General features: G+C 41.0%; 2 protein-coding genes across 2 annotated transcripts in view; one reads left to right on the top strand and one right to left on the bottom strand.

The window, feature by feature from the left end:
- Window positions 1-9,096, top strand: part of MED12L (mediator complex subunit 12L) — a 320,591-nt gene extending 311,495 nt beyond the window's left edge. The window contains exons 44-45 of the mRNA XM_045903552.3: window positions 2,753-2,834; window positions 5,261-9,096. Of these exons, the coding sequence (XP_045759508.1) occupies window positions 2,753-2,834; window positions 5,261-5,313 (135 nt within the window). The 3' untranslated portion in view covers window positions 5,314-9,096. The remainder of the gene's footprint in view (window positions 1-2,752; window positions 2,835-5,260) is intronic.
- IGSF10 (immunoglobulin superfamily member 10) overlaps window positions 9,084-15,832 on the bottom strand; it is a 65,230-nt gene continuing 58,481 nt past the window's right edge. Inside the window, exons 6-7 of the mRNA XM_045903544.3 lie at window positions 14,873-15,773; window positions 9,084-11,050 (exon numbers count right to left, since the gene is read on the bottom strand). Of these exons, the coding sequence (XP_045759500.2) occupies window positions 9,142-11,050; window positions 14,873-15,773 (2,810 nt within the window). The 3' untranslated portion in view covers window positions 9,084-9,141. The remainder of the gene's footprint in view (window positions 11,051-14,872; window positions 15,774-15,832) is intronic.

The raw sequence follows: 15,832 nt of genomic DNA, 5'->3' as shown, positions 1-15,832 counted from the left end.
TATTGACCTGTTCTGGTAAATTAGAAGTTCCAGCTCCCAACATGGGGATGATTCCGAAATCTAGCCAAGCATCAGGCCACTTAAGGGAACCATTTGAAAATACAGATTTCTAGCACATTTGGCCCAGAAATTTTAACTCAGGAAGTCTGGGGAAGAGCTTAAGAGGATGACTCTTTAAATTTCTCCTGATGGCTTTATGCTGCTTCAGCCAGTTTTGTGCAAGAGCTCAGTGACTTGGTTTGAAATGCTCCTCAGTGAGGGTTCTGTGGAGAGCTGGTGGCAGGCTCTCTTTCCCTGGCCTCAGGTGCTCCAGGGCCCAGGGAGGCTGTAAGCTGGGTCTTTTGCTTGCTGACATTCACATACAGGTGGAAGCAAGTTAAATTTTGCATCAGAGTGGCCTTGAGAGAAACAAATGCAGGAAAAACACTACAACTGAGGAGACTATGGACTGCAGCCGTATTCCACCACTTCCTTGGATGGAGGGGGTCGGGGGGAGGTGTGCCGAACGAAACTGGTCTCAGTTTCGGCCTTGGAACCACTTCTCATTCAAAAATTACTGTGGACCCAAAGAGCGTTTGTGTATCTATTAATATTTATTGTATTAGAAATTAAAACAAATATTACCAGTATTTACTAATATATTTAAAATTCTCATTAGATATTAACCAGAAATAACACTTTATGAATAATGAATGAATATAAATATAAGAATATTTTTCAAAATAAAAAATTAGTGAGAAGAATGACATTGTTTACATTTTTGAAAATTTATTGTCTGAATAAATTGAAGACCTTGTTTGTTACAATATCACATGTTCTATAGCTTCTGAAAAACTGCATTGTATACTCCTGAGACAAGGAGAGCAAGAACAACTAGTGCCTTAGTATTATTATGAAAACAGTTTTGATTTTGCAGACCTCCCCAATAGTTTTGGGGTCCCCTGGAGGATATCTCTTAAGGCCACCCAGCAGAGCACCCACTACCTGCCAACATGTGTGCATGCGTACTCACACACCCATATGCACACGAGCTTCCTATGAATTAGTTACTGCCAAGGCTCCTCAAGATACAGACTCTGAGGAGATCACTGCCATATTTCATTCTGTGAATTACTCTATTTGGAGCAGATTTTAAATGAACATAAAAGAAGACAGCTAAGTATCTGTTGAATGAATAAATGTTAAATATTTATGCATGTGTACCTCAGTATGTTAGTTAATAAAATGATAAGATTAGACATCAGGCACCTCGGTGGCTCAGTCAGTTAAGCATCTGCCTTTGGCTCGGGTCATGATCTCGGGGTTCTGGGATCCAGCCCCACATCGGGCTCCCTGCTCACTGGGGAGTCTGCTTCTCCCTTTCCCTCTGCCATTTCCCCTGTTTGTGGGCACGCTCTCTCTCTAATAAATAAAGTCTTTAATAAAAAAAGATCAGACATTCTTGCAGCCCACCATTTAGAATCTGTGATTATTTCCAAGTAAATTAATATTTGGAAGCTAATATTCCCAACTAAAGGTAGCACTGGATTGCAGTTAAGATAGGAAGTTCTGAATCCAGAAAGCTTTGTCTGAATCCCTGCCCCATTACTTACAGGGATCATGGGCAAGTGATTAAACACCTTGGAGTCTCCGTTCCCTCGGTTGTAAAATGAGAATAATAGTAGTAAAGGTCTACAGTCCCTTATATTCATTTCTAAAATCCAAACTGAATTTTGACATTTTATTTTGAGATGGAAATTTTATTTGTAACTCATTGAACCCCAAAGGCTGACCTGAACCCATTTGGTTGCAAAAACTGACCTGAACAGACCCCATCTTTCTTCATTCATTCTGCCTGATAGGACTAGTTGTATGTTTTCCTGCAGAAATTTAGTTCGATTATGTTGTACTGCCCTAGGCCTTGATCAGTCTGTATATTATGGACGTGTCATAATAAATCGTATATGGATAAAGGATTGAGAATAGGTATTACCTGGTCAAGCTTAAATGGGCTAATGTATACATACAATGTCTAGAACACTGCCGAGTAAATGGTGGCATATTCGGTTTTGTTAAATAGGTAGTATTTCCAGATAAAGAAACCACTGAATAGAAAAGAAAGCACTTTTTATTTTACTAACATTTCCATGTGAATGAAAGGTGGAGTTTTGCTTTATTTTTCCTTCTTGATTTGGGCATTAGGAAAATAAAAAAACAGGCAAGGTGCTGTTTTTCTGCTTTGTATCAAAAAATAGTAACTCTGGCTGACCTTCATCCAGCATCCCATGGGAGGGCATAGTCCCAAATGGGTCCTGGATGGAGGGTACTGCTCTGCCTCACCACATTCTTGTCTCCATCCATACAAGGCACGGCCTGTGGTGCTTGAACAAATCCTCTGGTCAGGGAGCTTTCATGTGGCCGATGAAAATGGTTTATGCTAGCATGATCCTAACTAGCTAGCTGGTGAAGGATACGGTAACAAGGAGATCTGACCTCCGGGGCCACCCCTGGAGTGGACTCCTTCATCACGCCTCTTCCAAGAAATGCGAAGTGACCACCTGGAGAGTGAGATTTTGAATGGATTGGGCACTTCAGATGCTCACCAGGTGTACATCGGGGTGTAGAAGAAAATTAACGTACACCCTCCGGGCGTGGCGCCTTGATCTGAAAGGGTCGACGGTGTGTTCAAACCGACCCCAGCAGGTAGCGTCTGTCCTTGTCTGAGCCGGGCAGCGCAGGCTGACTGCCCTCCTGTCTTCTGTCACATTTGCAGTTCCCCAGGCAAGGCTTGCAGCAGACCCAGCAGCAGCAACAGACGGCGGCCCTGGTGCGGCAGCTCCAGAAGCAGCTTTCTAGTAAGTACCCCCGCGTTACAGAACAGATGGCTCCCGGGAGATTCAAGACAAGCAGAACACACGTGCTGGCTCCTCAGACAGTGCCCTGTCTTCCTTCAGTACCATTTACATCTTCATTTGAGTCCAGGCTGGTTTGGTTTGGGTTTGGGTTTGGTTTAAATGCTCCCTCCCCTTGCCGCTGGAAAGTCCCAAGGTTTTTTTGTTTGTTTTTGACTTCAGTGAAGATGTTTTCCTCTTCCGTCTGAACCTGGCAATGTTTCTTTTCATTTGGGAGACCCACGTGGAAGTGCGGGTACCCTTTTTATCCAAGCTGGAAGGTTCAGAGACCAGCTCGGCCGATGCCCTCAAGTGTGCTGATGAAGGAGCTGGCCTCCCAAAGCCACCTGTAGAGGAGGGCCAGCCCTAGACCTGTCTCCTGGTCACTGGGGCCCTGACTGTTCTTTCCACTGCGCCATCCTGTCCTTCTGATAACAGTGCAGAGAACTCACAGCCTGCTAATGCTGCAAGCAGCAGAGCGGGGCAGTTTGTCCCCGATAATTGGGCCTGCTATGCTGGTGTGGTTTTTTTTTTTTTTTTTTAATTGTGCTCTCTCTCTAAAGCGATGCCAACAGCCCATCTCACCACACCTCTTCTGGATGCCGGCAGCGTGCTCTCATGAATCAAATCCCCCCTGTGCTGCTTGACGTCACAGGAGATATTTTTAGAAATGCAAACCAGCCCCCTGTGATGCAAAGAATATTGGCCTAGGAGTTAGGAAGTCTGAATCCCGGTGCTAGCCCTACCACCGTTTTCTGGACCATGTACTTTTTCGTCCATGCAGCGAGGAGACTAGTGGGACCGGCAATTTCTCCTGGGTCTCTGGTTGTGTGCTTTGGAGGTATGGAGTGAAGGCCAGCTAGTCCTAAAGCCAGCTGTGCAACTCTGGTAGGATACTGTCAGGAGGAGGGTCAGTTAGGACTGAGGGGCAACTTGGGTTTGGTCTTAATTTTCCACCTGGTGCCTGGGCCTGTTGATTTCCTTGCAGAGGAAATGCCCCTCGTGTACCTTGCGTCTCTACTAGGGCATAACCAAGGTCTTTTTTCTTTTCTTTTTTTTTTCCTTTTTCTTTAAAAGTATTTCCCTCGTTTAGCCTCATTTAATTTGTTAAATCATTTAAATTGGTCTTGTTTTCTAACTACTGCTTAACAGGGGTAGCCTATTATATGTGTGGTTAATATTTCATTGTTTTATTCGAGAGTTCATACTTTCACATGGTTAAAGAGAATATAATTTTAAGGCAGAGACCACATGCTTGCATTTTAGATTTTTTTCTAGCGTTTAGAAATAAGTACCTATGATTTTTATGCAGTGGCACTTTTTGGGAGTGTACCTACTCTCTTTCCTGTTTCCCAGAGCTCATGATATGCAGTTTTTTTTAATCTGTCATTTATGGAGCACTTTCTTGGACCCAGGCACTCTGAATCTACATAGATTAATGCACTTAATTCCTAAACTGCCCCATGAGTGAAGGTATTACCATTCCCATACTATGGATGAGGAAATAGCTAAAGAAAAGGAAGACTGATTGACTCATTTGTCCAAGGTTATTCAGCTAAAAGTAAGAGGCAGAGCTGGGACTCTTGAATTCAGATGGTCCCCTTCCAGAAACTCTGCTCCCTGATATTAGCAGTTATGCCAGCCTTCTTTGTTGAGTGATGGCCACTAAGTTGAGCTGTCTCACTGTACAACCCAGAGGGCTCCTTCTGTATCATAACCCGTGTGGATGGAGCCTCTGGACTTGAATAGTCCCACCAGAGTTGGGGAAGCAGTAGTTATTTCTAAGTCCCTGTCATTGTTTTGTGCCTACTCCTCTTTAGGTTGTGTGTGTGTGTGTGTGTGTGTGTTTGCACACATGTACATATATGTAGAGGCAGACACCTGAGTCAACACACGTAGCCACTGTCGCACGTGTAGACAGCCTTACACACTTCTCTCTTACATACCTTATATGGCCATTTGTAGAAAATTACCCTGTTTCATGCCACTTCTCTCACTTTAATGTCCGTGTTAAAGTAAAATCTCTCATCTGTTTTTATAAAAGTTTGGGGAACTTTCAGTATTTTACAATACTTAGAGTCCTTTTGTACGTTAGTATTGAGCTGTTCCTTAGTTTAGACTCAGAGACTTTAGAGGGGCTGGTTACTGCCCGAAGGCTTTGTACCAGCAGGTGTAGGACTCTGATGTAGAGCCAGTGGCCCTGTGGAATGCATGCAGTTAGGGTATTCAGACCTTACTGCTCAGGTCCCTGGGCTAGCATGCACTCCTTGGCCGGTTTGTCTGTCCTCCTGTTCTTGAGGCTGGTACGGAGAACCGTGGCAAGAGGGTAGCATCTGTCTGTGGCATAATTTTGCATCTGCGATTTTATTTGAATTTATTTTTCCCATTAGGTAACCAGCCACAGCAAGGAGTGACTCCCTATGGGCATCCATCACACTTCTGAATCTGGAAGAGGACAAGACATAAAGTTTTATGTTTGCACTGAAAAATAGAAAATCAAATTTAATGCATCAGTCTTTAGAAATGTCCTTTTGTTCTTTCCTTTCTTTGAAGTTTTCTTATTTTGTGCTACATTTCATATAGAGGTATTTAAAACAAAAAGAAAAGGAGGAAGTGTGGTTTGGGGTTTTTTGGTTAAATTCAACCTTAAAGTAGGTATAAAAATGTGGATCATGTGGGCCTACTCCAGGAAGAGCGTGGTAGCAGATCTTTTGAAATTGGTGCTGTTTTTTTGGATCTCATAGAAAGAATGAATTATGGTGGATTTAAAATATGTGTTCATTAATGATGAAGTTTGTTGTTTTCTTCTCCCGCCCCCCGCCCCCCCCCCCCCGCCCCCCGCCCCAAACTGTGCTGGACCAAACTACTGATTTGAAAGGCATGTCAGGTCTTGACAGGAGAGTAATCCATTTATTCTTCTTTCACCTGTGATGGTGAAATGGACATCTATTTGCATTGCTCTGATTTGAAATGTTTGTAATTTCATAAGCACTTTATAAACTTTATTCTTATTTAGGTAGGATTTTTCTTTGCTTTTGTTGTGGTCAAAAGGTGCTGAAACAGATTGTTGCTTAGTACTTAAACTTCTTAGACCAAGAACTTCAACCCAGGCTTCTGTGAGAGCCACCCTCAGATACATGGAAGCCTCTTAGAAGTAGCTGTACTTGAATTTGTTTTCAGTGGCAAGAGCATTGACCAGAGTCTTTGTGAAGGTACAACATGTTAATTCTAAAGGCCCGAACGAACCACAGTGGAATTGTTCCAATTATTTATTGCCAGATTTGGCAAAAATGACTCTTGGTTCTCCTGAACCTTATGCCAACTTGAGAAAAAACAATCTTGCAGCTGGCCTGAGATTCCACAGTGCTCAAACTTGACGTGGTTTCCAGAGAATCTGGCCCCCGAGTCCAGAAGGCTCTGGTTTTCATAAAGATGTATTTGCTGTTTATTTTGTATGGTAAGTATTTGCTATTTTGAATTTAATTATTAATGTTGGTGTCAGTCTTGGTTGTGTATTGCATATACTGTATTTATAAATTGGTGCAAAAAGCACAAGTAAATTATACATCAAATTTATTATAAAGAAATAGTAACTATTTTAACTTTGTTCAAGTATGTGGTAATTTGCTCCTATTAGAGTAAAAAATACAGTAAATTATTATCAGTTTGTGTAACTTAAGAGTATTCCATATAATATTTTTTTAGATTTAGATGCATAAAATTTTGAATGTGAAAATTGCAGGGCATTTTAAAACATGTGGGGGATATTTTCCCATGTTTTGTGTTAATTCATTTTCTTTTGCCATATGATTTTACATGTAATGTAGTTGAGCATACTGTGAATAGATTTGTCTATAATGAGCAAACCATGTAGAACTACTTTTTTAAAATGTAGCTAGTATGACTTTAGATCATTTCTTTTGCAAATCATTATATAAATAATTTGTATCTTCCTAGGTGAGTTACTCATTGCAAAGTTTGACTCATGCAAACGACCTCAAATACATGTCCGCTTACTTTTGCTGTGGCAGCATCCATGTGAACTGCTTTGTACACTGTGAAATAGTTCACTCCAGCCTGCTCATTTCATGTTTACTCTGGGCTGGAAAAGACTTTGCCAAAACATTCAAGACCATTCTTTTCACGAAATTATAACATACTTTGCTTTCAGAAGACAGATCTTTACATTTCAGCTGGTTTTGTATATCAGGTTTTGTTTTTTTTTTCCCTCTTGAAAATCCTACGTAGAGTCCATGAAGTTATTTTTCTTCCAAGTAATCTATCCGTATGTTGATTGCCTTGGCAAAACAACCGAAATGTGAATGTTGTGCCTAGTGAGTGAGTGAGTCCTGTTCTGTCCTGATTTCCTTTGGAAGAATTATTGGGATCTAAAATGCCAGTTTTTAGTTTGAACCATATATTTTTATAGCTCAGTATTGCAAACAACAGTCATATCGTTTCAAGAACGAGTGTGATAATTGCATAGCATTCATATGCACTTTATAGTTTGCATAAGGTAGTGAAATTAATTTATTAATAATCATTTTGCACATGAAAGCTGTGGGGTATACTTTTTTTCTTGTTGTGTCCTTTTCTTTTCCGGTGACAAAGCCAAGTCATGGTAAGGCCCTATAGTTCAGATTCTATGGAAAGTTGAGGAAGAACCTAGGACTGGCTTACCCCTGTGCATTATAAAGAGAATGACTGGAATTTTTATAATCTAGTCTTAGCATATTTCCTTCCACTTAATCCCACATCCTAAGAGGTTTCTTTCTTAGCAAGTGCATTAATTTGCATTAAAATGATCACGAGGGAAAACCCTATCCTTTGACAGAACCTGGTAATTTGCTTTGTAAGACAGGAAATTATCCTAGGAGAAGATGGAGACCTCCCTTTCCCTTAAAAATAAGACTTTAAAAATTGAATGTAATTGGGCATCAGAATCCCTTAGACATACCTGTTTACACTCTAGTCTCATTCCTAATAGCTTCCATTTGTCATTCTAATTTACTCCTTTTGGCTCGGCAGTGGAAGGAGATCACAGTGAGAATGAGTATCCTTTGACCTCTTGTGGCCACAGGGTACCAGCATCTGAGATAGTAGCAGTCAGGTCACCTCTTAGGTGGAGCCAGCTGAAAGTTGGTGTGATGAAAACACAATGAAGTAAGCTCCCCTGTGTCTCAGACCATCAGCAGGGGCTAACATAGTTGTTTTGTGTGCTGAGAGATCCGAGCGAGACCTATGGCATTTTTTTTTTCCACTTTAAATAACTGGCAGATATTTGAATGAATTCTGGATAAATTACACTGGAACATCCCAGCCTCTAGAATTAGAAAAGATGACTCATAATGTCCCCCAAATCAATTCACGTTGAATTACAAAAAGCAACATTTTGTGTAGATTTGATCAAATTTTATGTATTAGATTTAGATTTTCCTCTTCCATAAAGGATTATCCCTTAATGAAATAAGTTCATAAAGCAATGGTTCCTTCTCAGAATATTTTCCTTATAAAAAGTTCCAAACCAAGGATGCCTGTGTTAGATTTTGAAGTGATGAAGTTTCATTGTATTTTTAATGAAGCCTTTTTAATGAGTTTATTTCAATAACGAAGTAATCAACCCCCTTTTCACTTTTTATGATGTGTAGGTGTTAAGTTGCTTTTTACATGTATTTTAAACACAGTTATTAAAACATTTTTGTATTCCCCATCAATGAAAATTTTCAGTGTACACAAAACAGAATCCTAGTCAAAACCGTTCAGAGCTTATTTTCTCTAGGTTTTACTAAAATATTTCTAAGTCAGCCACAAAATATCTGTACATCAAAATTGTAAATTTACAATCAAGACTGCAAATTTAATCTTTCCCATTGTCTCTCTTCTCAGTGCCATGCTTGTAACATTGCTAGAAGGTGGACACTAGGCAACTGGTAGTGAAAGAACAAAGTCCATTCTTTAATGAAGAATTCAGATACATTAGCCATTTGTTCTTTTATGGTGGACAGTTTTACCTTAATGTTCATTGTTATTTGTTGGCAAAATAAAAGTGCCTTAAGTTAAAAGTTTGTTTGGAGATCAATTAACAAATCACTATCAGTCATATTGCATTTATTTACAAGTCTTTTTCTTTTTTTATTTTGCATGTCCATTATAAATTTAATATTGTAAATGTACTCAAATTCATTTACATGCCTATGGCTGCCTTTGATTAAACTTCTTCCAAAAATTAAACTCTGTCCAGATGTTGACTTTGTTCAATTTTTATTTCATGTCAGATGACCTGAACATACGTTGTTGCATAATCACTACCAAGTGGATTCCTCGCTGTGCATTTGTAGATCCCAGAATCTGAGGTTTGGGGATTCTGAATGATGAGGGTACCTTGGGGGTGAAACGGCTCAAGTCCACGAGTCCCCCCTTTATTTGCCATTGAGAGCAAGGAGTGGTCCGGCCGCTCCCATGTAATTTCTGGCTTGGGGACTCCCAGGGCCACACATCGGAGCTGAACGGGCGCTCCTGTCCTTGTGAGAATGCTCCTGGGTAGGCGATTTGTAATTCGGGGAGGGTAGGCTACAACCATTACTGGAATGGTAATCAGTGCATGGCCAACGCTATTTTGAGCCATACAAATATAGTTTCCTCTGTCATAAGCTGTTGCTTCTTTAATGACTAAGGTGCCATTTTCATGCAATATGTGTTTTCCACTACCTTGAGGTCTATCTATTATAGAACCGCTTGGTGTAGTCCATTTGATGTTTGGCTTAGGGCTTCCATCAGACACACAGTGCAGTGATAGGGATTCTCCACTGACACAGTAAACTGTTCCTAGCACATAAGAAAGAATCACTGGCTTCTGGCCAATTTCTAACACAATTAGTTTTTCAATGTAGCCGACTTTATTTCTTGCTGCACACCGGTATTTTCCTGCATCATCCCGAGTTGTTTTAGCAATGATGAAAGAACCATTGCTTGCTATCAGATACTGAGAAATTTGCGGCTCATTGGGAAATCTTGTGCCATTTGGTAAAATCCAGATTATTTCAGGTGGTGGGTTTCCATCAACAGAACAATTCAATGCTGTGGACTTTCCAAGCTGGGCAACTATTTTTTCATTAAATGGATTTCTGAACGTTGGTCGTCTTAGCATTTCCAGTACTTCTAACTGTACCACCAGCACGCTCTCGCCTCCTTCATTCCGAGCCACACAGATAAAATCTGCCGAGTCTGAAAACCTCACATTCCTAATTTCCAAGGTTCCATTTTTATGGACTGTGATTCTGCTTCCATAGTATGGGGCCGTGAGGAAAATATTATCTGGCATGATCCACATGACTTGAGGAGATGGTGTTCCTTCAGCTCTGCAGTCAAAGTGTTTTTTGGAATGCCTCACGGCTGTGGCTTTAATGACTGTTCTGTTTGTATACAGACCGTTGATTAATGGAGGTTTGGAGACAACATCCAGTTTGTACATTTTTGTGTCATCCCCACTGGGATTTCGGGCCACACACACATACTCTCCGGAATCGAGCAGTTTCACTTTGTTGATGGACAAAGACCCGTTCGCATGAAATGTGTACCTATCCTTAGAGAATGAAATCACGTCATGGGAAGGCAGCAACCAAAATATTTTTGGCTTGGGTTCACCGATGACCTCACAGTCAAGGACCACTGTGTCTCCAGCCTTGATTCTCCTGTGGGTCTTATAACCCTGCCTGATCCGTGGGGCAGCTGTTATTACTGTTAGGTGCACCTTCATTTCATCCTTCCCCAGAGTGTTCTGGGCATAGCAAGTATAATCTCCTTCCTCTGCTATCCCAACTTTGTTGAAGTATAAGGTTCCATTGTCAAAAAGGGTATACCTCCTGGTCCTGCGGCCACTGTCATCGGCTTGCATTGCATTGTTTATCATCGTTCCGTCAGGCAAACTCCAAGAAATCTCAGGCAATGGGGAGCCAGAAGCCTCGCAATCAACTTGGAAATCTTTCCCATGGAATACTTGCTTTTTAAAATGGTGCTTGTGGTCAATTTTGGCTGGTTTCAGTCGGAGGCTCACATGCATCAGTATCAGATCGTCCCCCATTTTGTTTCTGGCCACACACAAGTAGTCACCACCGTCTTTTTCTGTTATTGATCCAATAAACAAGGATCCATTTGGGTAGACATGGATGCGGCTGCCCATTCTAAGGAGAGAAGAGATAGATTTGAGTGTGCAGCTATTAGCAAGGGGTGAGGGGAGTTGTCTTTATTTACATAGGATTAGCTTTATGGACATTTTCTTAAACTGTTGCAATAAAATTAAAATCAGTACTAGCTTATTTACTGTCTCCTAAACCATTTCCTGAGAAAGGAAATTATCTAACTGAACAGTTAAAATTTAGTGAAATGAAACTCTTTTACAATGGTGATTTGAAAGATACAATGCTGAGAATGCTAGAAATATTGGATACCTTAGGACTTTCTTGTCCATTTTACATATCAAATGATTGTTTTGTGATATGTCAGTGAAGAACTTCCATGTATACTTGGCTCAGAAAAGATGCCAGGTTATATTTTTTTAAAAGGTTAGTAACAAAATATAATTATTTGGTTACAAAATAAGTTATACTTTGCCATGAAGAGAGGAAGTGCCAATGTAAGACTCATTAGAAGCCTGCTGTTGCATCTGTCCTTTGCAGGCAGCTGTAAAGTGGTCTCTGCATTTTGTCAAGCTGTGCACTACCTTTTTCTCCCTGAAGTTATTACGCAGCATGCCGTTACCACAGTTAGCCACCAGATGGCACATCTTTCCTGCTAAAACCAGATTTAGCTTTTCAGAAAGACCAGTGGAAAATGAATTGCTGTTAAAACCGGGATCAAGAATACCCATAAGGGAACATCTATATATGTTTTTCTTCTTATTTTTTGGCAGTGTGATAAGCAGGTAAGTGAAACCAGAGAGGAAAAGGTGGATAGGATAGCAGCTAATCAAGTCAAACAGCCCAAGTCACTTTTCATTCTCAGCAAACAAGTATGGAGAGTATTGTGTGGTACATTACAAAAGGTACTGTTATTTTTAAATTTTCAAGTAGTTCCTCACTATACATCTGGAAATACTTTAGAGAGCCTTAGTATTTAGATGCTTAGATAGCCTTAGTAACTTGCCTCAGCTCTCAGGGCTGGTTCTTAAATGCTTTATAAAAGCACTGATTCTCAAACTTGGATGTATATGAAAATCATTTATGGAGTATAAAACTAGTCCCACCTCCAGAATTTGACTTAATTGGCGTGGAGTGTGGCCTAGTCATCAGGACTCAGTTTTCCAGTGATTCTCATGTGCAGCCAAATCTGAGAACCACTACTCCCAGCCTTGGCTCTCACATCCCATGCATCAGAATCACATGGCGCCTGCCTCCTGTAAGATGCAGATTTCCTGGCTTCGCTTTTCAGAGATTCTGATTCACGAGATCTGGCCAGGGATCTGGGAACCCACTGAGTAACAAACGTCCCAGGTGACCGTGACTCTTACGAACAATAATATTTGAGAACCAGTCTCCTAGTGTAGTGGCACTAAAATCACCTGGAAGCTTTTAAGAACACAGATTGCCTGTTAAGAGAGAATTGGTTTCTGATTCACCGAGTTCCCAGGCAACACTAATGCTTACTGGCAGGGGGACTGCATTCTTTGAAAATCTTTGATTTAGAGTGACCTTGTCCCGCCCCCAAATCTGATGCATCTGGAGGTGGTAATATATAAGAAGAGACTATAGCTGTTTCTTTCTTTTTTTTTTTTTAAGATTTTTTATTTATTTATCTGAGAGAGAGAATGGGAGACAGAGAGCATGAGAGGGGGAGGATCAGAGGGAGAAGCAGACTCCCTGCCGAGCAGGGAGCCCGATGCGGGACTTGATCCCGGGACTCCAGGATCATGACCTGAGCTGAAGGCAGATGCTTAACCGACTGAGCCTCATGTACCCAGGGATTGAAATTTTTTTTTTAAAGATTTATTTATTTATTTATTTATTAGAAAGAGAGAGAATGAGAGAGAGCACATGAGAGGGGGGAGGGTCAGAGGGAGAAGCAGACTCCCCGCTGAGCAGGGAGCCCAATGCGGGCCTCGATCCAGGGACTCCAGGATCATGACCTGAGCCAAAGGCAGTTGCTTAACCAACTGAGCCACCCAGGCGCCCCTATAGCTGTTTCTTTTTATAAAGTGATGTTTTTAAGAGAAAATTTACTTCTCCAAAGTAGAGTGTTCCCCAAGTAGAAGAAAGCATCTGTAGTCCTTCTAAAGCAATGCTTCTCAGACTTTATTGAGCATGTGATTCATCTGGGTATCTTTTTAAAGTGCAAATTCTGACTCAGCAAGTCTGGGGTGGGACCTGAGGTTCTGCTCTTGTAACAAAGCTCTTTGGTTCTGAAGAAGAGGAAACCATTCTGTGCTGAAACAGGTCACATATGTTGAAAGTACCGGAGATAGACTGGTGGTGTTCTGAGTCTGGGACCATTTAAAAACCCAGAAAAAGCTTTTTGGTTCGGGTGACAAGTAGGCTTTAAGAAAGGGACAGGGTTTTGCTTATTCTGGTCATGGTGGGGTATGCAGAAACGCATAGCTATAATGCATATTTTTGCATTTTTAGAATCTAAAATTCAAATGTTAGAAGCTACAAAATGGAAACAGCAAGGACTTTCTTTTTCTTGCAGTAAATGGCCCCTTTTATTTCAGTTGATATATCTAAAGCTTCTAAGTAAAGAATATTCTTGCCTTTTTGAGGCTAGTGGCAAAATAATAATTGAGGTGTTTAGTTAGTAAACAAGTTGAATTATAAAAGAAAATGCCAGTACCTCTGGTGGGCCCATGGTAGCATCTGTGATCTTTATTTTTTAAGATTTATTTATTTGAGAGAGAGAGAACCTCAAGCAGACGTCCCTCTAAGCACAGAACCTGACGTGGGCTCGATCCCACGACCCCAAGAGCATGACCCAAGTAGAAATCAAGAGTTAGCCACTCAACCAACCAAGCCACCAGGTACCCCATCTGTGATCTTTATACACTCTGTTGCCTCTTCCACAATTTGAACAATCTGTGTCCCATAAATACTTCCCCAAACAAAATATAAACAACCTACTTAATTTCTTTGCTGTTTACCTCTAAAGGATCTGTTGGAATACCTGGTTAAGATTTATTCTGAGATATTAATAATGTATTTTGAAACACTCTCCAGACTTCCTTTGGTTTTTTTTTTTTTTTTAAAGATTTTATTTATTTATAAACACTGAGAGAGTGAGGGCAGGAACACAAGCAGGGACAGTGGGAGAGGGAGAAGCAGGCTTCCCGCGGAGCAGGGAGCCCGATGCAGGGCTCGATCCCAGGACCCTGGGATCATGACCTGAGCCGAAGGCAGATGCTTAACGACTGAGCCACCCAGGGGCCCTGGGTTAACTTTTTAAAACATTCCTTAAATCTTTTCATGCCTCTTGATAAGAGATTTCCATTTTCCAAAACTGACTTAAATCCAGTAAGTGTTTTAGACCTTTTCCTTAACAACCTAAATTTTGAACTTTATCTGTTATTCACATCACAAGTATAATGCCTTCTATACTTCCTGCATTGTGGTTTTTGCATGGGTAGTGGAAATTGTTTTCAAAATTACACAGAACCTTGATTGTATTACAAAATTCCCCCCTCCTTTTGGATAGAGAAATTATAAATACCTTTCCACAGTTATCATTTTAAAGTTGTCACAAGTATGACAGCAAATGAGATTGTTAGTCTGCTTTTAACTATGTAAATTCAGTAAGAATTGAATAGCTGGCTGGTAGAGTTAAGCACGTAAGAACCTTCATTTTTATATGTAATGTTAACTTCAAAAGGATTAGGTCTCTTTAGAAAGACTTACTTTTATGTGCAGAGTCTATGAGCTCTCTAAATCTGCTGCTGACCTCACTGTATCACTTCTTCCATTTCAGAAATTGTACAGCTAAATAGATAAAGAAGACAATCTCAACACAAAGGTATGGTTTACCTGTGCCACTGGTCGACAACAGCCTTGGATGGTAGCCTCCAGATTATTTTGGGTTTGGGTTCCCCAATGGCTGAGCAGTTCAGTAGTAATTTGTCCCCCAAATTCACCTCGGTCCACTTCTGGGATGCAGATTCTATCCTGGGGATGGTTTCTTGCTCTTCTATTGTAAGAATTACCACTCTTCTTTCTGAGCCAGTGGAGCTGGTAGCAATGCATTCATAAGTGCCCCTGTCTGAAGAGTCTACATTTTTTATATACAGAGTCCCATTTGAAAATAACAACAACTTGGAATTTATAAACTGCAGTGGTTTCACTTCAGTGCCATCAGAAAGGACCCAGTGAACACTGGGCTGAGGAGTTCCTTTGGCAGTACAGGGCAATTTCAAACTTTCACCCCAAGTCCCTACAATGACTTGCCTCTTTTGCTCTAGAATAACAGGTGGGGCTGCAATGACTTGTATTTTGACCAGCAGTGAATCCTGGCCAGCTGAGTTGCTGGCCATGCATTTGTAAAAGCCCCGGTCATAAATGCTGAGACTGTGGATGACCAGTGTTCCATCAGATGTCACCAGGGCCTGCCTATTCCCCTCAGATGATTCTGAAACCACCGTTTGGTTTGCGAGAACCCAGGAAATTGTAGGACTTGGTCTACCTTCAGCTCTGCACGTCAGTTCCACAGTGCTTCCAGAGTGGACTGTGATCTCTTTGGTACGTCTATCCAGGATCCTGGGGGGATAGGAAACCACGGACAACATGACATGAAGGTGGTCAGTGCCAAGTGGATTGGATGCTGAGCACAGGTACTGTCCGCGGTCCTGAATGTCCACCCTCTGTATGGACAGGGTGCCATTGGGCAGCACCTGGAATCTGCTATTCTGTTTCCTTTTAGATATATCAAATCCTGATAAGAAGAAAGAAATTTGTAGTCATGGGTCATCAAAGCTTAAATAGAAAACAAAT

This window comes from Mirounga angustirostris, unplaced genomic scaffold (genome assembly GCF_029215605.1).
Source record: "Mirounga angustirostris isolate CCGP_5_RB_7025 unplaced genomic scaffold, mMirAng1.0.hap1 SCAF_1, whole genome shotgun sequence".
Classification (NCBI taxonomy): Eukaryota; Metazoa; Chordata; class Mammalia; order Carnivora; family Phocidae; genus Mirounga; species Mirounga angustirostris.
This window is presented reverse-complemented; position numbering and strand designations above follow the sequence as displayed.